At 37.3% G+C, this 23,420-nt stretch overlaps 1 protein-coding gene across 1 annotated transcript in view; it reads left to right on the forward strand.

Moving 5' to 3' along the window:
- LOC126377777 (protein boule-like) overlaps nucleotides 1-13,566 on the forward strand; it is a 32,152-nt gene extending 18,586 nt beyond the window's left edge. Inside the window, exons 2-4 of the mRNA XM_050025600.1 lie at nucleotides 4,512-4,574; nucleotides 5,923-6,076; nucleotides 6,906-13,566. Of these exons, the coding sequence (XP_049881557.1) occupies nucleotides 4,512-4,574; nucleotides 5,923-6,076; nucleotides 6,906-7,054 (366 nt within the window). The 3' untranslated portion in view covers nucleotides 7,055-13,566. The remainder of the gene's footprint in view (nucleotides 1-4,511; nucleotides 4,575-5,922; nucleotides 6,077-6,905) is intronic.
- The last annotated feature ends 9,854 nt before the right edge of the window (nucleotides 13,567-23,420 follow it).

Genomic DNA, 23,420 nt, shown 5'->3' on the forward strand with positions numbered 1-23,420 from the left:
ATTTTTTAACATTTCTACAAAGAGAATCGGATCAAAATTATGATGGTAGGGAGTACTATTTCATACGAGTTTATTGACATTAGTTACATACTGAAGTATGCAAGCGTTCCCCAGATAATAGGTATTTTCAAAACGTCAAGCTAGCGGGATCAAAGAACTGCCTTTATAACTTTGGAACCGTTGAAGTACTACTTTCGGTATTTTGCAGGGGGTGAGTACTATTTCGGTACTATTTTTTGGCGTTTAAATCAAAGCGAAAGACCTTGTCGTTAACTCTCGCCAAATTTCGCTCACCGTCAAGCTAGCAAGTGCAATAAAACATGGCTATAAATCCAGAACCGTGATGGTACTAATTTTTTTACAACAGGTACTATTTTTTTCAATAAGAGTACTATTTTTTGGTATGGTCAAATTATTTTTTCGTGCCCATTTTTTTTTTGAGGCCGCTAGCTTGACGCACACAAATGTTCACGGCCATATTTTTGATCAATATCTAGACCACAGAGAGTTGCGGGGAAGAGCTGCTCTTTGTTTTGCGCCTTACATCTAGTGAAACAATAAAATAAAATTGTTTTTGTTGTGTAATATATCAGACTTTGACGGCATTATAGGGGAGATAGTCTCCGCTCGTAAACCCGGCTAGTAAAGTCCGGGCCGGGGCAGTTATCGCGGCCGGCCACCACAGATTATGTTCTCAGAACGTCCATAAAGATTTGGGAATAAATTGAACTGCGAATTGTTTCTCTGGGTATTTTAGTGGCTTACGAAATTAAATTTTATTGGTGGTTCATAAAATGTTAAATAAGTTTGCTGTTGAGTGTGCGTTTTGCTTTACAATAGAGATAAGTAAAAAACTAGTCTGGTTAATTCAATTATTTTAAAGTTAGAACAGAATTCTTGATGCCGTTTATTTCAATCTAATAAAAGCAGAGGAGAAACTGAAGAAGGCCGCGCAAGATAGAGGGTTATTTAGGGGATAAGTGATATAGAACGACTAGCCGTGATGACCCAATAAAACGAGCGTCTTGCGTGCCTAGGGTCGTAGGATCGAATCTCTGAATTATGACTCTCTGAATTTGCTCATATGTCTAAATTTATTCATGTATGCTCACATTTTGATATAGCGCCAATATTGTAGTGAAAATCATCGTAATCAGACAGAATTACAAGGATCATCATCATCATCATCAGCCCATTAGCGTCCCCACTGCTGGGGCACGGGCCTTCCCTATGGATGGATAGGGAGATCGGGCCTTAAACCATCACGCGGGCCCAGTGCGGATTGATGGTTATTAACGACTGCTAATGCAGCCGGGACCAACGGCTTAACGTGCCTTCCGAAGCACGGAGGAGCTCGAGATGAAAACTTTCTTGTTTTTTTTTTGTGGTCACCCATCCTATGACCGGCCTTTGCGAAAGTTGCTTAACTTCAACAATCGTAGACCGAGCGCGTTAACCGCTGCGCCACCGAGCTCCTCAATATTACAACAATAATTACAAGGATGTGAAGTGAAAATTATAGACAAATTCGATAGAAAAGACCTGCAATAGTGTGGTACAAATACGTACGTAGCACCTATTTAAAACTCCATCCTTCATACCTACCTTCATTACATGTTAGATGTCGAATAAAGTTTCATACAATTCTACAAAAGTAATCCTCGGGTAAATTCAAAGTGAGACCTTTGCTCAGACATTTCCTCGAGCTATGAGCGTCATTTCAACTGACATAGAAATCTAGAAATTTAAATTCCCACTTCCCGGGTAACGTTATTCTCTGACTGCAACTCACTGGATCGTGAACGCAATAGACAGGTGCCTCCAACGCTGGCGAATATTGCGACTCGACAAAAGTTGGCGAGAATTTTTCTCAATATCATTTCAAGCTGCCACTTGCGAGCTGACTTTGCTCTCGATTCTTATTAAAAGAGAGCTCTGCCCACTTCTTTAAGATCCATCTTTAATACTAAAGCTCTATTTTAAAAAGGCGTTTTTATGACTACTTCAAAGTGCAAGAGCTTATTCTACATAGTTTCGAATAATTATATATTTTGTAAACGTACTTAAGTACGTAGATGAGTCTTGATATTTTCCACTATTCGTACCTACGCTCGTTATAATCACACAACTAAATATGAATAATTTTTTTTTGACGTGACTTTTTGTAGATTTAAACTGCCGGACAAACGGGGAGCGCTTAGAGCTCTCACCAGGTATATTGAATGTCAATTAAGAAGAATAAATATCTCAAAGCCATTGTAATCTTGACGATACATGTATAGAAGACAGCATGTTTTATTTTGACTACTAATTCTTTTAAAGCAATGTTCATAAGTACTTACATTACGTAATAAGATGGTTTACAAAATATTCGGGTTCGACCCTTCGATTATTATCGAAGTTTGAGGTTTTTTTATTCAAAAGGAATTTGATTGTAACGCGTGCGAACATTCTTTTCATCTTCTCAAACCCGCCGATGATTAAAACAAGAAAGATGTTCCAATTTGGCGAAGTACTTGCGCGATACTTGTTACATTTCTTTTTAGAAGAAATATTTTTAATGGATCCTGTAAAAGTAGTAAAGTTGGTATTAATAATTTAAAGTCGACTGTATTTCACAGCCAGTTTCAAATTATACATGTATCATATCTATACCTAATTAATGTTACCTAAATCGGTTTAGGATAGCACAAAACAAAACGCCAAACATACGTATCTATCTAACCCTTTCTTTATAAATATACTTAGTATTTATTCAATAAATTACAATATAGAGTTCCATTCTTATTATTTTGGACATTTATATGAGCAATTAAATGTTATCGTGTCGGAGGCACGCCGTGATCACGCCCTCGGCAGGGTTAACATGGGGGTAACCCCGAAACACGCGCACAAAAGGCTCACAAATAGCGGTTTTATGCCCAAAGTGATTTCCCTTGTACTCTGATTTGCTATTTCTCTACATTACTCCTGAATGGAGCGATCGGTGCGGGTTGCTATACTCATACAATACTTCAATCTAATTGTATCAACGCATTTGCATTGACCGATGAGCTCTATCAGTTTTAACTGCCTGTTTCATTATTTCGGATCCATACAACTGAATTATAAGTTTTCGAGAAAGTACGTATCCATTTCCTTATTGTTCTTAATGAAATTAACGTCACGGTTGATCCGTAGGGACTACGAGCTACGTAGTTGTTTACCAACTATTTCCATTATTATAATGTAGAACTTTTTTTGGTACATTTTGTGTATGTATATGTGTATATAGTAGTTGAGTAGTACTTTCATAGAAATAAAGCAAATAAAAGGATTTTATAGCTATTAAGATGTATACTAATGCATCTCTCTCTTCTGTTATTTAAGTATTATAAACTACGTTTTATTTTTTTATCAAATTATTCATTACTTATATTATATCCGACAACATACCTGAGTAAGTATTTATTTAAGTATTTAGTTTTATGGAATCCCATAGTCTCTGCTTGCCCCGGTGGGAAATAGGCGTGAGTTTGTGTATGTATGTTACTTTGAAGAAGACTTACGGCCAATGACATTTCTTAAAATAATTAGCAGTATGTATTTACTTACTTGGTTTAACTTGCGCCGACGCGAAATACATAGAAATACAATGAAATTAATGACTTTCCTTCATACGAGTATATGTCTGTGTGCGTTGTAGGCGTCGGTGATCTGTTAATGTAGAGGTGTCGGCAACCTCTGCCGCGGCGGTTATTGATGGTATCTCGTAATTACGGCTCACTGTCGAGACATCTGACAGTGATCTACACTGATTATATTATAAACAACATGTTACGAATAGTTTCAGCTGATGTTGTTACGATTAAAGTTTAGTACACACACCGGGTACCACCGCCTCGCTAACGGCCTCCGTGGTCCACTGGTTGAGCGTTGGGCTCACGATCCGGAGCTCCCGGGTTCGAATCCCGGTGGGTACATATCACAAAAATCACTTTGTGATCCCTAGTTTGCTTAGAACATTACAGGCTGATTACCTGATTGTCCAAAAAGTAAGATGATCCGTGCTTCGGAAGGCACGTTAAGCCGTTGGTCCCGGTTACTACTTACTGATGTAAGTAAGTAGTCGTTACATGAGCCATGTCAGGGGCATTAGGCGGCTCAATAGTAACCCTGAGGGTTGATGAGGTTGGTACAGTCACGAGCATTAATATGTATACACTTTAGTACCATGTCACATTAACTTTTTTGACAAATTTAACTGTAAGTCTCACTAAATGTCAAATATGTTAGTGCGACAGAGTGCTAAAATGGGTACATTATATCGCTCATGACTGTACTCCACCTCACAACCCACACGATAGAAGAAGAAGACCGCCTCGCTGTGCTTTATTTAATCCGGGGCAGGATTTTAGTAATGTCCAAGTGTCGATTGCGCCCGTTCACATGTAACGTGTTTTGCTTTGCATCGTATAAGGTAGGTTCTAATATAGTGACTTTGTTTAATTGGTAATAATTCCTACTTTCAGAGTGGCGGTGTGATGTTCTCCCCACTTGGCCGGCTCAGAGTGGCGCAAGCAGTTAGAAAACAGGTAAACTCTCATCTGCCTTATAACATTACACAAAAAATATAATCACAACTTTTATGACGACTTGTGACTTCTTTGTCACAAGTATTCCACTTAGCTTGAAAGTCAGTGCTGCTTTGTGCGATGTTCCAGTAAAACATAAACTAATTTTCACTGTTACCAATAAACTAAGACCCTTAAAACACTTGGGAGGTACCTGTTGTTACATAATATAAAAAACCGTTCGACTGAATCTCGATAGATACTGAGCTAATGAATGTCACAGCACTGGCTTTTGATCTTTGACAGATCTAATTCGTACCGCGCAATGAAGCTATCATAAAATTTTATCTAAAAAATATAATCAATAAAATTGTATTGTACTTACTGAATTGTAGACGTTCTATCTAATACTGTTAAAGACCTAAGTTAAATATAATGAATATGGTAATAAGACCTCACATAAAATAAATTTCAATATAATAACAATTAAATTACTAATTACACCGACAGCTGATAGTCTTAATAATAGCTAGAGCAAATCATTTGTGTGTGTGTTTTAATGTCTCCCAAAACATTGAAAAGCGTAGTCTTGCTACGTCGGAGGCCGTAGCGGGCGTTACTAGTTGCTACGTGCTACGTGTCTCAGGATGACATAACTGCTTTAGTACGAGGCTCGGTACTATGTAAACATCCCTTCTCGTACTAGTATTACTCGTATAAATGACTAAACATTGATAAAACACTATGAATCGATATTTTTAGCAGGAAATATATCAAATGTTTTTCGATGACTTGTAACTTTGTAAACAAAAGTGACAGTCATGGGGAGGGTGCAATAAGGGAAAACGTAAATACATGCTAACGTACTGTGAAACAATCAAACATTTTAGGTTTTATATATTTTATGTTGCTTTTCAGCCATAATACATTCCGAAACGGTAATAACGCTTATAGAGTGTTAATTAGTGGCCTCCGTGGTCCAGACCTGAAGTTCTGGGTTCGATTCCCGATGGGGCTATATTACAAAAATCACTTTGCGTTACCTAGTTTGTTCAGGCTTTTAGCGTCTCAATAGTAACCTTGACACCAGCGTTGATGAAGTCTATCATTGATCTCACTCACAACAAGATTGAATCCACATAATCAACCTCCTGAAGATGATAGACATAACAGAACACGACTCCCGACTATATCCCAACAGGGGTAGTCAGAGGTACAAATATCGTAAGGTAAAGTAAGTATCCACACCTCACCGAGGTTTCTGTTAAAACCAACGAGATAGGTGGTGAACCGTAACCGTATGTCGAGCCAATTTAATAATATATTGGTGCAAGTATGAAATGCTTATCATATAAAAATGGTGTTGCAGATGAGCCAGCTGCCGGTTGTGGGCGCGGAGGCGGCCCCCCTCGCCGCGCCGCTGTGCTACCAGCTGCTGTGTCCGCCGCTGGCGCCGCTGCCCGCCTGCGCACCCTGCGACCTCCCCCCGCACCCCTACGCGCTCTACCAGCTGCCCTTCGACAGTGAGGGACCACATACCACACATTAACATATCTCAAACGTCAACCACACGCTGGCCATTTGAGGCCTCTCCTGCTTATAAACACGCTACTATTTGTTCCATTGCAAACCGGGAAAGTAGTTTACTAGAGTTTTCTGATGTCGACTTGGCTATCAACTACACAAATACACGTATACTATATGGCATCAAAATAAAAAGAAATAATTATAAAAGATTCTTAACCTTAAGTACATAGCAAATGGCGGCCCTATAGCTTAAAGCGATTTCTTCCAGAAAACCATAATGCGAGGAAAAATGTAAAAATTGAAATCGAAAGACTATTATCGTATCACCCGTGATTAACTTTCTACATGCCCTCGCATTTTTGAGAATCAAAATAATTCACGCTTTTTTACAGCAAATTCAAAAGAAACGTTTGAAGTAAGATACCGCAACCGGTTATTCAGATAATAATTATAATTTCTTGATATCTATCAAGAGATCGACTTGTCGCTCACTTTTGTGGTGCGATTGTTGTCACCCCCTTGAAGTTCAAGGTAACATAACACAAGCCCACGACTATATTCCAATTGGAGTAGTCAGAGATACATATTCATGGCAAGATGAACTAAATGTCCATACCTCAACGAGCTCAAGATAATGAACCCGTATCCCCTGAGCATTATGTATTACGTGTGTGTCATTGGGTCTTGAAACTGGCGTACGAAATGTACCTATCTAGTAAATGTCAAGTTCTGCGTAAATTGTGTATTTAAATTTATGCATTTTCGAACGTGAGTTGAAGGCGATTCAAAAATAAGGCCCCTTAAGAGCATTGTGTGTGATTGCAGCGACGCCGACAATGTACGCGCCGCCGACGCAGTACACGCTGGTCCCGGCGGGGTACGGCGCGCCGTGCTGCGAGCCCGCGTGCTGCGCGCCCCTCGACAAGCCGCCGCGCGCCCCTCCGCAGCCGTTGCACCCGGCCTTCATCTACTAGACCCCGCCCGCGCCGCCGCCGCCTGCACACCACGCTACACCTGCATGAAGTTACAGTAAATACTCCTGCTCTAAGTACTACTTGCAAATACTTTGAAAAGAAAGGATAGGGAAAGATAGGCGTCTTCCAAAGCGAATGTTTCTTCTTCACTTATTTTGCTGAAATATAGATCGTGGTCAAACGCAAATCTATTAAAAAAATATATTGTAAAGTTTCAAAAGATCAAATTTAAACATGATTCGAAGGACCTATACCTTCTAAGTATCCACGAGAGAATAATACGTACAAGACGACAGCTTCTTCCCAAACAAAAGTATGTATGTTTCACTTCTCTGGCTAGAGAATGTTTCTTAAAAAATTAAAGTTCTAATACTTAGTATCTTACTGACAAAAGAATCGATAACATAATTAAAGGAAACTAGAAACCGTTTATGAAATATTTGACATAGTTTACTGTAACTCCATGCAGACAAATAAAGTAGTGTTAAGATCCTATAAACCTGAAGAAGTTAACAATATTTTCAGTACTGCCTCGCAGCTGTTTAAAAGTTCCCATGTTAGAGTTTATCTTACGTAATAATATTTGAATTTGTTATAATGCTAGCTCAGTCTCTCGATGTTGTACACAATATATTAAGAATCGTTGTCCTTAAGAATTCTAAAACTCTAGGTGTTTTCATGTTGTCTTAAATTGTACTATCGTGTGGCCATCACAGCTGCGAAACTGCGCTCCGTCGTGTAACCGACACAAATTTTATTTGGGGCCTTTAGCGCGTTGACAGTCAGTCATCATTTTAATCCATCTGTAACCATGCGTTGCTAATTCTTTAAAATTATCTTATTATCCAATCATAATGAATAGGGAAGCGAAGAAATAAACAATGAAACTCTAAGTATTTTGTAAGCAATTGTCCATCGCGTTTGACTAACAGATAGTGAAATTAGACTCTTCAAAAATGAATATTTGTTTGGAAAATATTTTACGTTGTATCCATTCCTTTGCTCAAGTCTTCCAGTCACTGTCATGCTCAAATCATTTCAGTCTTCAATCCATTGTTCGTATTTCCTCATAGTCGTTACATGTGTTGTTGTCTGTGGCTAGTCAATGGACATTAAGGAAAGCAAGGAAGAAACGTGATGCAAGAAGTGTTCAGATTAAATTAGACTCTTGTCTATTCGGGTGAGTGTTTTTGACGATTTTGTCTTTAGCATGTCTGAATGTCTATCTCTTATTTATAGGTAAATCTTAAGATATATTTAGCTTCAAACAGGTATATGTAAGGATGAAACCGTGGATTCGCGTGCTATCATTAATGTTATAGATATAAACGCGGGGATGTCTTCAATCACTTCGGCCACTTGAATGACAGGCGGCTTCAGCCTGCGGTATCTTTCAAATTAGAAATACTAAGTAAGTACAAAATAAAGTTTTCGGACGTATTACACACGTCTACAGTTTCATTGCGTCTAAAGAAATGTTGTCATTCAAATAATGGTGTGATTGAAGCATCCGTGGCACAATCATTGTTAGTAATACTGATGTGCATTATAGGCACAACGAATTATAGCACAAAGATAAGTTGCTAGTGATTAGACAAGGTTACCTCTTATAAAAGACAGATTTGTTGATATCGCTTGTTATCCTTTAAAAGGACTTTAGTTTTCCCTTAGTATAAGATTGTTTTCGATTGCCCTAAGACCTAGAACAGAGAAATATAATATCTATTTTTTAAAGTGTTTAGTTTTACGTGTTACTGTTGTCACTTTCGAATAATTCTGGGGTCCAAGATATGATAGGAGCGGGATTTTGAAATTTTGCAAGCAATATCTTAGAGTCACATTTTGAACACTCGTTTGATACAATTTTGGCAAAATTTCGAACGCCTAATTCCGAGTCCGTTGAATTTTCAAGTTTGTCGAAAAATAATAGATTTAAAGTTATGTTTTCGTCGCACAACAGTAAATAATAACTCTTGAGAATGTCCCAAAAGATACCTGTGTACTAGTGAACTGTCCAGCCGGCGGTGGACATAACGTTTCCAAGGTTAGCCAACCTTATCAGCTGATCGCACTGATGTAATGCACAAAATAATATAGTTCAAGGTTATCTTAACGATATGGTGAGTTTATAAGAAATCGAAACATCGAAGTGGTTATGTTCACGTCGTCAATATTTCAATAATAATGTGTCCTTTAGACTTGTTACTGTGTGTGAAAATTTTAATAATTATTAATAAGTTTTATCAAATCTTTAGAGAGAATCAAAGCAATCAAATAATTAAATCGTCAAGAATGTGATATGGAATATTTAATATAATAGCAATAGTTTCCTTTTATAGATTTTAATGTATTGTAGGTTCTTTTCACAACTTTCTTCAATGACAAAATTTAACCAGAACACGTATAGGACCAAAGAAATAATTTCAGACAAACTTCATCTATATAGTGTAACACTAAACTCACGTTTTATATACGTACTTACATTGTTTGTAGTGTTGTTGTTATCTTACTGTTGCTCCGGTTGAGCATCCTCGGATACATGAGCGATCAATACCAAGTACTTGTTATATATTCAACTAACTACTCACCCCTTACGTACTAAATTCAACTGATCAGTCAACAGAAAGTGTACACTTTGTAATTTGTGTTCTTTCATTTTGCGTTATTTTTAAGTCTTTAAAAAAGCTTAATGTATTCTACTTTGTATAAAATTGGTACATTGATGACAGCAATCGTTGAGTTCGCAGCAAAATTAACTTTCTATATATTGGTATTGTTGTCCAAAGGTGTAGATGTTAGCATAGGATGGCTTAAGTGTCTGAGTATGCTCTGAGGTCTGCCTTCGGCCGTGAGGCTTCATTCAATTACTATGTACATCACGATACGACTAGGTATATAATGCTGTCAATTGCTCGTCTTGGATTTTTACAACTATTTATTGTTAGTTCTTAATATAAGTCTAGTTTTAACGTGTACTCTGCAAAGCTTCTTTGCTCGAAGTATAAATTTGAGCGACTTGAGTTCCTTATTTTAAGTTACCTCACCCTATATATAAATTATGAAATATTTTATAATGTGATCTTCTGTCTGTGTTCGGTGTCGCACGTACAACAAAATATATCCAAGCTAAATTATTATTGATATAGAATATATCGTGTCTATCTTTAAGCAAATTATTCTATCTCTATCACGTATCACTGCTTTCGGCCGCTGTCAACAACAGTGTGTGCTGCCTTTATTGTATTTTTAGGCCCTTGTACACAAACATATTTAACAAAACGTCTCACTTCGTAAGTCTGATGTCATTCCCGAATAATCATTCGAGGTCGTTATATAACAAACTTATTATGTAAAATATAATATATATATAAAGATATATAACATTATTTAAACTATATTGTAGTAACGTACTCGCATAGCAGCCACACACAGTTGCCGGCAGCGTCCTCATCTACTCGTACGCATATTATGTGGCCTAGCAAATCTACTGCCTGACATATCGGATATATTAAATCAGAACGCTATAGTCATTTATTTTTGGTATAACGTGTCTTGTATATTATCTCTCGCTAGACAAGTATAGATTCGTGAAACTAAATGATGTAATTTAGACAATATTACTGTAATCGATGTAGACAGAACTAGAGATAAGCAAACTATATTCTGTGTATGTATTGTTGTTGTAAGAAAGAAACGTCTATATATTTGAACTAATGTGACACTCGGCTTAGTAAAGTTGTGATTTGAAATCGGATTTCCGATTTCTGTAATTCGTTATATGTTGCGTGAATGCATAAGTAAAGCTTAGGTGGATAATACAAAAATGATAAAAAAATATTAGATAAAATATACCTAATTTACTATTGACCTATTCACTGTTAGTTTGTGTGGTTACTTGAATGCTGAGATTGTTATTTCCTTGAAGAGACTAAACAGTCCATTGTTGTGCAATTCTAAAAGAAATCCGATTTATTTACGGATGAGTCTGTCCTCTGTGTTATTACTGAATAATGTTTAACTATTATTCATAAAATAAAAGTATGAATTGGTCTTTAAATAGTCAAAATTGGTTTCTTGCTGCGATGCTTAAATGATCTCAAATGAAAAAGGCGACGAAGTCGCGAGTCAATGCTTCTATTACGTAATGCATAAAGTCAAAACTACCTACAAGTGTGTAACACGAACTGCAGCGAGAGACCTTTGTGAAGATGTCCTTATAATATGTGGTGTAGTGTAGCAGTGAAATCCGTCTTCAGTCACAAGTCATATTCCATGTAATGTACAGGGACGCAGACAATACAGTTTCGTTGTTAGAGCTTACGTTCTGGAGGTTGTATCCTCGGGGGTAAATGGTGGTGCGAGAGTCTGCTGTGAGGGTGTCGCCTTGCCGGAGAACCGTTGTCGTACTCAGATATACGAACATACGCGTTATAGGACCTTCATTCCAAAATGAACTAAGTGTACATACGTACGTGCGTGCATACATGAGTGTATATGTGCTACGTATGTGCAGTTCCATCTTTGAATCAAAATTATTGTCTCCACAAGACAACACTCGACACAAGCGTTTGATGTCAAACATTTTGTCCAGTAATTTATATCGATGTTAGTGTCTTCCTCAACTACCCTCAGCTTCTTAAATTCTTTATAAATATTTCATATTTCGACGTTATATAATAAGCAACTTCAAGCAATCGTTTGCCAGGGCCATGCCTCTATTGACATAATGCTGAACTTGTTGATTCAAATGTTGCGATTTATTTACAAACATATTCCCTATGTACTACTTATTTTTTAATGCAATGAATTAACTTTGAAATGCCTCCAAAGCATATTTACTATAAATGTTAAATGTTATCTACAGTTCTACTCACATTATTGTTGAGCAATAGTCCTCGTGAAGATTGCGATCAGATGTTTTTGTGGTACATTTCAGTGTTAAGTCCAATTTTGGGCATTTTGTGTCGAGAGAGCGGTATTGTTTCTCGTGAAATCACACAAAACACAATTTTGATAAATCTTTACATATTTGTAGTACAATGTTTTCCTTATAGTTTTACCCCTTTTAGAGATATACTTACTAATTGTACATGACGCAACATTATTATTTGTTGATTATCGATAGATGTATTTCATAGTAATATTTTCATTGTTGACTACTTTTAAGAATCCCTTTAGAACGCTACGCATCAAACAAAAGGCTTTTAATAATCGACCACTATTTAGTCGTAACATGTGGCACTAAATACAAATATAAAAATTATATTTAATAGTAAATATAAAAGTATGAGTCAAGCTATCTCTTTCTATTTGTAGTTGAAATATATCTATTCTACGTAATTATCAATATACGTGTGTTAGTATTGAATTCTAAAAGTAAAAATAAATTTTGCTAATAATATAGAGGTAAAAAATGTTTACTTTTTATCAATAATTATATAAAAGGTGATTTGATTAAACTTTTCAGTAATGGCGTAAATGAATGATAATTGTAGCATACACGAATAACACTCATGATGTAACTGCGGCATTGCGTGTCCTTGTAGGTGCGGCTCGGAGTCATAATCGTGTAACTTTTGTTTTTCTTACTTACAATCAACATCTCGAGAATTTCGATTCGTTGAAAGTGACAACTCCTGCCAATTTACTGCAATTTCAGCTAATGAAAGGACGGGATTATTATCTATTTAAATAAAAAAAGTCACACGAACGAACATCCCTCTGAACGCTCGCACTTGCGCGCGCCGCTCCACACACCGCACTCACGCGCACAGGACGATCGTAATACGAATTAAATGTACTTAAGTGGAATATTTTCTGTAACTACACCATTGTATCATCGAATGTATGGTAATTGTTGATTGTTATTTAATTAAATATAAATTATATTATTGTCTAGTTATTACTGTATGTGATATTGTTATTGGAAATAATAGATTTTAAATGCTAATAAAGTAATTACTTACTAATAATTCTATATTCTCCTTGTTGACTTGTGTGTGAAATAGGTTAACTCTTGTAAGCCACTTGTTAGCAGCGGGCGTGTGACGTCATGGCCGCGCCCGCCTCCATATGATACAAATTTCTGCTTCCATAAATCAATTATGTAGCTGGAGTATGTGTGAAGTTGTATATCACTATGATGTTGATGAGAACTCTAACTCTATAATTTCACGCTATTAAAAGTAGATTATTATTTGTATTATTTTACTTTAGTAAGTACAAACACAAAAATAAATAAATTTAAACAAAAATTATTCAAAAAATAACTGGTACAAAAGGTTTTTATGACGAAAACTTCTTCCAAGCAATTTTTACATAACATTATGAACTTACTTTCTTTATTTGTTATAAGTTATAGTTGAATGTTCGAGTCAACAATGTAGTGAGCACGCCATATCAATGGATATCCAACACGGACTCACGGTAGCACTAAGTACAATAAATAATGAAGCAATAACGAATAATGTATTATTAAGTCACGTATTATAATAATAAATTAATTAATGTAATGAGGCATTTTATTTCAGACCCGTTCATTCGATAGCCATAACGAAAGAAACCATATCGAGACACAATTAGGACTCATTATTAAAGTAGGGAACTAAAACATTACAAAACATAAACGTAAACATGACGTAAAGTTAAACATCCTTTTTTTCATATTTCCCCAAAAATCATATTATGCTGTAAAGATAATACAAAAATAAAATAATAAAGATTTAAGTAGATAAAAAAGTAGAAGCTCAAAAATCTCAAAAAAAGATTTGATTATTATTTTGTGCATAAATAACTAAATGATTCAAGAGTACCAACCAAAGAAAAACGTCAATGTTGTCGAGTTTCCTGCACCAATTCATCTTCACAACCACAACACGTTTCTAATTGGTAGTATAAATTAAAAGAACCTACTTTAATTGCAACGTTTTAAATGAGAAACTGTAAAGTAAGTCGTGAGATTGTTTCACAATTACATCACAGTTGCAATACTTACAGCTTATAGTGTAACAACATAGAGGGGTAAGGCTAGGTGCGTGCTCTCGAGCGGCGTCGACCCTACTTGGGCATTCATTGGCGACGCGCCAGACACACTTCAGCTATATAGAACCTCTTCCCTTGGATGTGGCATTATAGTACATCTACATAGCTACAACACGAGTTCGTATATTCTAGAATATTTGCACATTTCCTAAAGCTGCGAAATATCAACTTGCAACATGTGAAACGCAGGTAGGTACTTTATCATACGCTGACTGTGTTTTTAGAGACCCCCCACACTAGCGTCTTTCGAGCGTCGTCGTCGTGCCAGCGTCCGCGGAACGTCCACGCGACGTCGACGCCGCGGCGACGCGACGCCAGCGCTGGCCGGCTGCCGAACGCCGAGCGTGCGCGGCGCTGGCGTCGCGTCGCCGCGGCGTCGACGTCGCGTGGACGTTCCGCGGACGCTGGCACGACGACGACGCTCAAAAGACGCTAGTGTGGGGGGTCTCTTAGCTACCTTTATTGACAATATGATCACATAACATAGCATCATGCCTATATCTCCGAGGGAGTGGGCTGAATATACCCACTTCGCACCAGCCAGAAAATATAATTATTTATGATCATCATCGTCTCCCTAGCAATATCCCATTTTCACAGGGTCCGCTTACCTAACCTGAAGATTTGGCTAGTCCGGTTTTTTACGAAAGCGACTGCCTGTCTGACCTTCTAACCCGCGAAGGGAAAAGTCACATACATCCGAAAATGAATTTCTCGGGAATTGTAGGGAAATATAGTTATAAGTTTACATCTATTTATTTAAGCAGACAAAGTCATAGTTTAAAATCTATTTGAACATGCATTTGTCCTTGAAATAAATTTGACAAATATGTTGTAATAACAAATAAATTAGCAAAGTACTTAAAAAGTTGTTTCAAATAATATTCCCTTTCTACCGAAACCAAGCCATAACCCATATCTCTTGAGGAAAAGATTGGCGCATGTGTCACGGTCTCGCTCCACTTCACGGCCACCGCACCCATGCGGGGGAGGCAGCGTGACGCAACTCTGCGTCGCTAGCCAACTATCAAGCAGTTATGGCACCCGTTGTTAATCATTCACACTAGAACACTCGTTACGTCTTGTTACAACCTGTTAGACGCCTGCTCTGGCAGTACATCTTTGTAACTGCCAGTATTTGGTGCATTATTTCACCCGTTTTCTCTCTTATTGCTCATACATACAATTTTCTTTTCTTACTTATGCTTGCCTTTTTCCTTTCTTTTTTTAAATACCTACATAAACTCAGACGTGTTTCCTACAGAGTTTCTGTTTGCAGATAGTCACTTTAAAGACTCACGCACTTTATTTATAAGTCATACAACTAAGTAGATTTTATCGGGTTAATAAAAAAATAAAAATTGTTTATTCTCAGACAACTTAAGTCCATAGAGTGTTAGTAACAATACCCTTAAAACTATGTTAGCAATTATCATTATACTAGGTAGGCAAGAAATATACAAAATAAATTAGGGTTAATGTCATTAAATGTTAAATAAGGGAAAAACAATTACCTAATTTCTAAATATTTTCCTTATTTGCTTCGGTTTCGTCATACTTCTGTTGTTAATAAAGCTCCGTCTCCAATGTTTCTTCGCTGAGTGTTCCCAGTGTGACGCTGGGCTCAACCCTGTCTACGAGTTATTGGGGCACATTCGGCGCGCGCAATGTAAATTGTCAAAAATAATAATTTTAATTTACGATGGTCACCCTAAGTTATGTCTTTTGTATTTTTTATCAGCGGGCTCTCTGTGCCAGTTCTGTCTGATGTAAAAAGTTTATTTCGTTCAGGCTTTTTCTTCTTCAAGTTACAATATTACCTACATGCAATATTTTATTAAAATACCAACTTACTTATATGTTTAAGTTAGCAAAATATAAAAATTAAAAATGATTTTTATTAATGGAATTTATATATATGAAAACTTTTAAAGTGCCTAAAGTGAAACAGCTAGCCTCTATAATTAATTTAAAAGGGTTGCCAGTGCCAGTACAACTCTTCTAAAAGCATCGAAGCATAGATTACTGGTAGTAAGTTAAGGCCGCGACAGCGACATGCATCGGAGAGCGAAGGCTAGTGTAGTGAGTGGTGACACAGCCTCGCCGCCAACCGATCGTCAGCGCCATCTATCGGCGCGCGTCCGCTCCCACCCTCACCCCTCTATCAATCAGTAGTGTAACGCAAATGTGAAAAATCGAAAAAAAAGTCCGCGAAAGCCCGTAGACGGGTTTAGAAAAGGATAAAAGATATCACTGTCGACTGACGCGAACGAGAGGCAAAGCGGATAGTCTAAATTATTATATTATACATAATAATATTCGGGAGGTTTGGTACATATGCAAAAATTGCAGATTCTGTTTCAACCTCTGTGAGTGGACTTTTGTCCAAGAATTTCAAACTTTTGTAAGATGATAATGTTTGTATACCTCAATTGATTAAAAGCTTAACTCAAATTACGTAGCTGTACCTGCGATATCAGTATAAGCACCATAAATTTCAGCAATCCGGATAATGTACGAAAATCAAAGTTGTCATACACAATATTTATTTAGTTTAAAAACTCGTTGATGTCTAATCAATGTGAAAAAACTTTACAAGTTTTACTTTATTTTACAAGTACTTTTTTGTGTGACGATCTCCGTGGTCCAGAGGTTGAGCGTTAGGCTAACGATCCGGAGGTCCCGGATTTGAATCCCGGCGGGGAAATATTACAAAAATTACTTTGTGATCCCTACTTTGGTTAGGACATTACAGGCTATTCACCTGATTGTCCGAAAATAAGATAATCCTTACTTCGTAAGGCACGTTAAGCTGTTGGTCCCGGTTACTGGCTCCTGAAATATAGTTCTAAGTACTAGTTAAAGGGTCAAGGCCTTATTTATAATTGTTACTTCTTTTCTTTCTTCCTACTGCTTACTGATGTAAGTAAGTACTTACTGATGTAAGTAAGTAGTCGTTACATGAGTCATGTCAGGGGCCTTTGGCGGCTCAATAGTAACCCTGACACCAGGGTTGATGAGATTTTTAATCCACCTCTAAACACACACGAGAGGGACTTTTTTGTGTTAAAATCCTGAATTGAGGAAAAAGAAAACTTAATAATACAAAAACTAGTTAGCGACCACAAATAATCTGATTTTTCTCTGTGTACTACAATACTATAATCGTATTGTCTCCATTTTCTTAGAGGACGCTGTGCGAGCCCACTACACACCCCTGCAGCCACGATAAGCCGACACTAAAACCTGCTCAATAACCTTGCGAATAGAGTCTAGTATGCGTCGACACAGAGTGTCGTATAAGGTTGTATGTTCCGGGCACATTTGGTCCGAGACCCGACGGCGCGGTTGGCGGGAGGAAATCTCGGCACTTAATTTAGGGTTAAAATATACTTCACCCGGTTGTGAGGGAGCGCTCAAGGTCAACAATGTTGAGGAGACGATTAGGCAGCGGATTACTACACGGTTCGTACTGATAACTATTTAGTTTTAGAGTAAGTAACTAATTGTATGACATTTGATGCATGCTCAATGAGGTTTTAAAACGTTTCGACGGCAAACTTGGAAGTAATCGATAGTAATATAATCTAGTATAAGCTTTTTAGTCTATTACGAAAAGCTCTGCTTTTTGACACTTTATTTAAAATAGTGACTATTATGCATCTTTTATAGGTACAGATGTAAGACTATAGGTACTAATCACTTTCATAAAATTTTATGGCATTTTTCAGTGGATTATGAACTAATTAGAATAATTTTAAAATGTAGGTTCTATAATCTAAAGCTCGTCAACGTTATCTTTGTGCCCGTTGGTCGACCCAAACACGACCTTTTGAGCTCAACGAAGATCTGAGGCTGACGAATATAAATCAGTCAGTGGAATAATTTTATTATAATAAGGACATAGAAAAATGTAGGTACTATAAAAAATATTCCGGAATCATCGTTTAGCGTGCACGTGATACGGAAACTGTGTCATAGGATAATAACCCCACAGCCGGCGCGGCGTGTGGCGGGTGTCTGGCTTGCGAGCACTATTGTAATCGTCTGGTTGATCAGCCGCAATATATACACTGTAACGGTCACGCAGATCACTACTTTACTGTACACGTGTACACAGTAAGTACTCTTCTTCTATCGTATGGGTTGTGAGATGGATTACCAACCCCATCAACCCTGGTGTCAGGGTTACGATTCAGCCGCCAAAGGCCCCTGAAATCGCTCATGTAACAACTACTAACTAAGTAACACTAAGTAAGTAGTAGTAGTAGCGTAGTACTAAGTAAGTAGTAGTAAGTATTTGTATTCTTTCGTACTGAGACTAACGGGTACCTACGGGTAATTCGTATTTTGTTTAATCTGTCTTGCGTCAATTAAGAATAATTGCAGAACTCTGATGTTTAATGAAAGGCATAAAAAAAAACTTGTATGAAGGTGGTGGTGGTGGTCTTGTATTGGTGGTGTTTGACTGCACCAATAATAGGAAATAGACCTGCTCTTATGTACTTATGTGTATTCGTGTCATGTACGTCCCACTGCTGGGCACACACAGGCCATCCTTCATCAAACGGTCAAATCAAACGGACAAACTGTGCCGTCTTTAACTATTAGAGACCCTAGGCATATTAGAATGATGGGGTCTCTATAACAAATAACTATTTTGTTGAAACATGCAAAAAGAGTACACAAACATAAACTTTTATTTATTCAACTGATATTTTCTCAAGATAAGTATAAGTTTTTTCGGTAAGTTCCTAATATATATCGCTTATTCCGGAATAGGGATTTAGCCCAGGATGTCCAACTGAAAAGAGGGGCCTGGGTATAGAGCATATTCCACCAGGTTTCTCCACTGCGAGTTGGTAGACAATCATCTGAACTTAAGACTTAAAATCAAAGCTTTACCCCTTGGTTTCGAGGCCAAGGGATCACATCAATAAAAACATCAAATATTTATGGCAAAAGTTGTTATTAAAACTCTCAACCTGCATAACTACGGTTTACGAGTTACACGTTAAAATAATCTGACTGAATCATTATTGGCGCGAGTGGGCGGTACAGCGAACAGTTGTAGTCTGTGGCTCACAGAGCAGAGATGATAAGGTCGATTTTGTAGGCTGCAGAGTCGGCATGTTAATCTATCTGTTGCTAGGCCGACACGCGTCATCGCAGACAACCAGACAACCACCATGTGCCATACAGTCTGACCCATATAAGTATATCTTGAAATACTTAGACCACGTTTCGTCACTTACTGATAAGTTTGTAAGTGTATAATAAAGAGTGTTAGTGAAATCGTCACGAATACTAAGGGGGATGATTCAGACCATGATTCTACGTTAATAACAAGTGGAATTTTTCGTCGCAAAATTCATGAGTTTTTTTATTTTTTTCAATTCAATAATTTTGCGATAGAAAATTCCATTAGGCATTATAGTGACACCGTAACGAATACTGAGGGGAATGATTTAGACCATGATTGTAAGTTGATATCAAGTGAAATTTCAAGGTGGACCCGGAACACTTCTTCCAGATTGTAAGATTTCTTACATGATGAACAATTATTATGGGTGATGATAGGCTGATCCCTAAGCATGAAGGATCTAAAAATTAAGTATACTATTGAACTGCGGTTGTAGTAGCAAATGAAATATTTAACGAAGATGGTAGCAAACTTAGAACTATAATTAAGTACATAAATCTACAAGTACATATTGTATAATTACTAGTTTCGATAACTATTTTAGGCAAGAAGTAAATACATTTCAATTCAATAGAGGCGTTATGGCAATAATATATGTGGCGTAGCAACGACGTAGCGTTCTGCTACGGACGACTACGCCAATTGGTACAATTCAAAATATCCTTCAAAATAAGTTAAATTGCAATAGTATAATATTATATTTGCTACATAAAAAAATATGTATAAATACTCACAAATAAACTTCACGCCTGATATCCCTATAAGATCATAAAGAATCACGATATTATTGTAGCTAAAATCTAGGAAAATATCGAAAAGACAATAATAATCAACAAAATGTTAAGTGTTACATTTTGTATAGTGTGTTTGTTTATTTTAGGATAAATCAGCATACACAGCTCATTATGACCATCTCATGGGATCGATGATTGATTTCACCAACCCTGGCCTTGGTGTTAGTAATTATTAATCGACCAAAGGCCTGGGACATGGCTTGACAACAACTTATTTTAATCATTTTTGTTACACATTTAAGTCACGTACACCTTCACTTTCCAGAAAGTTCTGCCAGCGAGTCAACGCCGAGTCGCCGACACTAATTAGGAATTGTGTCTGCTAACTCGCTGACCCTCAAGGCTCACATGATGTGAGTTTTAATGTGTTTTGACGAGCCATCTATTAGTCATCCTATCCCCCATCTAATAGTCTTCCTGTATTTAATTCTAAGCTGATGTCAGTAATCGCAACAAAGACAACCTCGTAATCCTATCCTCAACTCAGATTTTTGTACTTACGGTCACGAGCATTAATATGTATACACTTATGTACCATGTCACATTAACTTTTTTGACAAATTGGACTGTAAGTCTCACTAAATGTCAAATATGTTAGTGCGACAGAGTCCTAAAGTGGGTACATTATATTGCTCATGACTGCACATATAACATCACGCCTACTACCCTGACACTCCATTTTCGCTTCTTCTACCTCATCAAAAGCTTCATGATTGAAGCATGGGAAGTAAATATATTTTTTCTCGTATTTTAATGTAAGTTATTTATACTACCGAGTGTCGACCTCGAGCACGCGGCCTTGTTATTTACACATCACAAAGTTACTACAGTAAACCACATCAAAGGTCGCTAGAAAATGCGTCTTTTTTGACGTGACTCTATTGGAGGGTTGCCTCAGGTGGCGTTAATTACTTGGCCGGAAAAAGAGTGTACACATCGTATAATATATTACAATAAATGAGAAATGCATACGTTTTCTTCCGGCATGTTTCTTTTAGGGTCAGGAATGGGAAAGGAGGGCAAACCTACTCCTGCTCCAAAATGCCTGGTCCTAATCCAAAATTCTAGATTAAGTAATTAAATTAAATCAATGTTTTTTTGGAGTTATGAATTCCTAAATGATAAAAAATGTGTATCTCTAATTATTAAATAACTTATAATATATACAGACCTACATTGATTTAAACTATGAGTTATTGTTGCAGTTTCTTGTAATTTCTTCTCCTCAGCCATAAGAAATTGCGGAATGACGTAGATGAATCTCATAAAATGATAAACTGACCTTCAACAAGTTTATCTATGATAATTACGTCGAGTAAATGATTTTGATTTCTGAAGACCGCGAACACCGGAGAGTTGAAGAAAGAGCCGTGAAAATCCATTCATATATCTGGGTAAGCAGATAACACTCATCAACTATACTGTACTCCGCTGACACGTTAGTCACCTCTCAGTGTGGTATAACCTGATAGAAGCTACAGTGACCATAAAATAACTTCCGCGCGGACGACACCACGGACATGCGCTAGTAGTTCTAAGGCAGCCCATAAAACCCGACACGATGTTCAATCGATTCAGCGGTTCACAAATTAAACTTTTACGATTCGCCACAAACAGTATATTACTGATACCTATTAGGTTACCGTTTCTGTATCTACCGTATCACGACTAGACTGGCCTTCAATCCTGCATACGTCCCAATAGTAAACTTCGCTTAAGGTGTAGGTCCCAGATGCCTTTTAAAATCTAAATTCCATTGTCTATTGCGTCTGGAAATAAAAGTCTTACGAAGATATAGCAATACCTCTCGACGCTGCTCCACTGCAGGTTATTTATAGTAGGGCCAATATAATTTACTACATTTGACGTTTCCTTAACCTTAACTTATAAGGTTTATGGTTTTATGCTAGCACTCGTCCATTATGAATATTACGCTGTTAAATGTAATCTATTAAATTAGCTTTAATAACAATTAATTTACAATAATTTTCGCAATCTTAGTTGATGGTGAGTGACAATGCGACCTAAGATGGAATAGGATAGGTTTAGCCAGCAAAATGACGATTACTCTATAACATAATAATTATTACGATTGTATTCTCAATTGGAGTATTCAAAGGTACAGCCATCGTATGACGTAGCTGCCTGGCCTGAATCACTCAAAGCAACTGATTAGGCCTTTTTCTCAGAAATTTTCATCAGAAGTCCTTACTCTTACTAGGGGGCGGGTAAGGTTTTTAATAAGGGCCCTCACGGGGCATTGCATACTCAACAAACACATACATAGAATAGAGCTGACGGAGTCCCCTTTGCAGATTCTGTTTAAAGGAGGATAAGTGGCCATTACACCTGCTGTGCAGCTGTTAGGCTCCCGTACACAGTAAAAACCGAACGCTAGGGGGCTACATAATGGATCCCCAGGAGTTCATGGAACTCCCTCCCAAAAAGACTTTCGACCTAATCGGACGGATTGCTCTAGAGGAGGAGTTTTAAATCTAGGGATTTGAGCACAATAGATCTTGCTAGGTCGCAGTGGCCATTCGGGCTGCATCAGTTCGAGCCCTATCAATCTCAAATAATAATAATGACGTACTATGTACAACGTTTTTCCTACCTTGTGTAGTGTGAAAACACTACTTTTATGGGTCCGAACAGCATACCAAAAATGCAATTTTACATCGTGATTTAAGTTTAAGGTGATTTATTGTGGAATATTGGACTATCATCATCATCAGCCGTAAGACGCCCACTGCTGGTCACATGTCGTTGACGGTCTCTATCGTGATACTTGTATGAGCGACAATATTTACAAGTCGGGACGTGGGCGGTAGCAACCTAGCACGTGAGTGAGGACGAGTGTATTTGTTTACACTCTTATCTCAAATTGGATACCTATTTAGAAGTATTTTTATAATATAACTAAAACTAATTATAAAGACTAAAGAATTATTTTTTAATTTTTCACATCAATACGTTTAATATTTTGCAATACATATTTCAACAGTTTCAATTCGTTTTTCATGCAACACAGATACAGCATCTGATATATCTTTTAGTAAACGTCTCGAATTTCAATCTTCTCGTCAGCCAAACAAAACCTTAATCGTTTCATCTCAGTTGATCATATTTTACAAGAGAACGCTCCCGTCAAATTGTAACATCTATATTCATAGTCAATAGCGCTCTAAAATACGAGGCGACGGCTCAGTCACGCCTTCGACGTTACAAAAGAAACTTGAAAAAATCTTGGAAAAATTTACTCGAGGACAAAATTGCATTCGTACGAAATAACGACGCCGGGTTCAAGAAACCGGCCAATGAGGGCTGA

This window comes from Pectinophora gossypiella, chromosome 24, assembly GCF_024362695.1.
Source record: "Pectinophora gossypiella chromosome 24, ilPecGoss1.1, whole genome shotgun sequence".
NCBI lineage: Eukaryota > Metazoa > Arthropoda > Insecta > Lepidoptera > Gelechiidae > Pectinophora > Pectinophora gossypiella.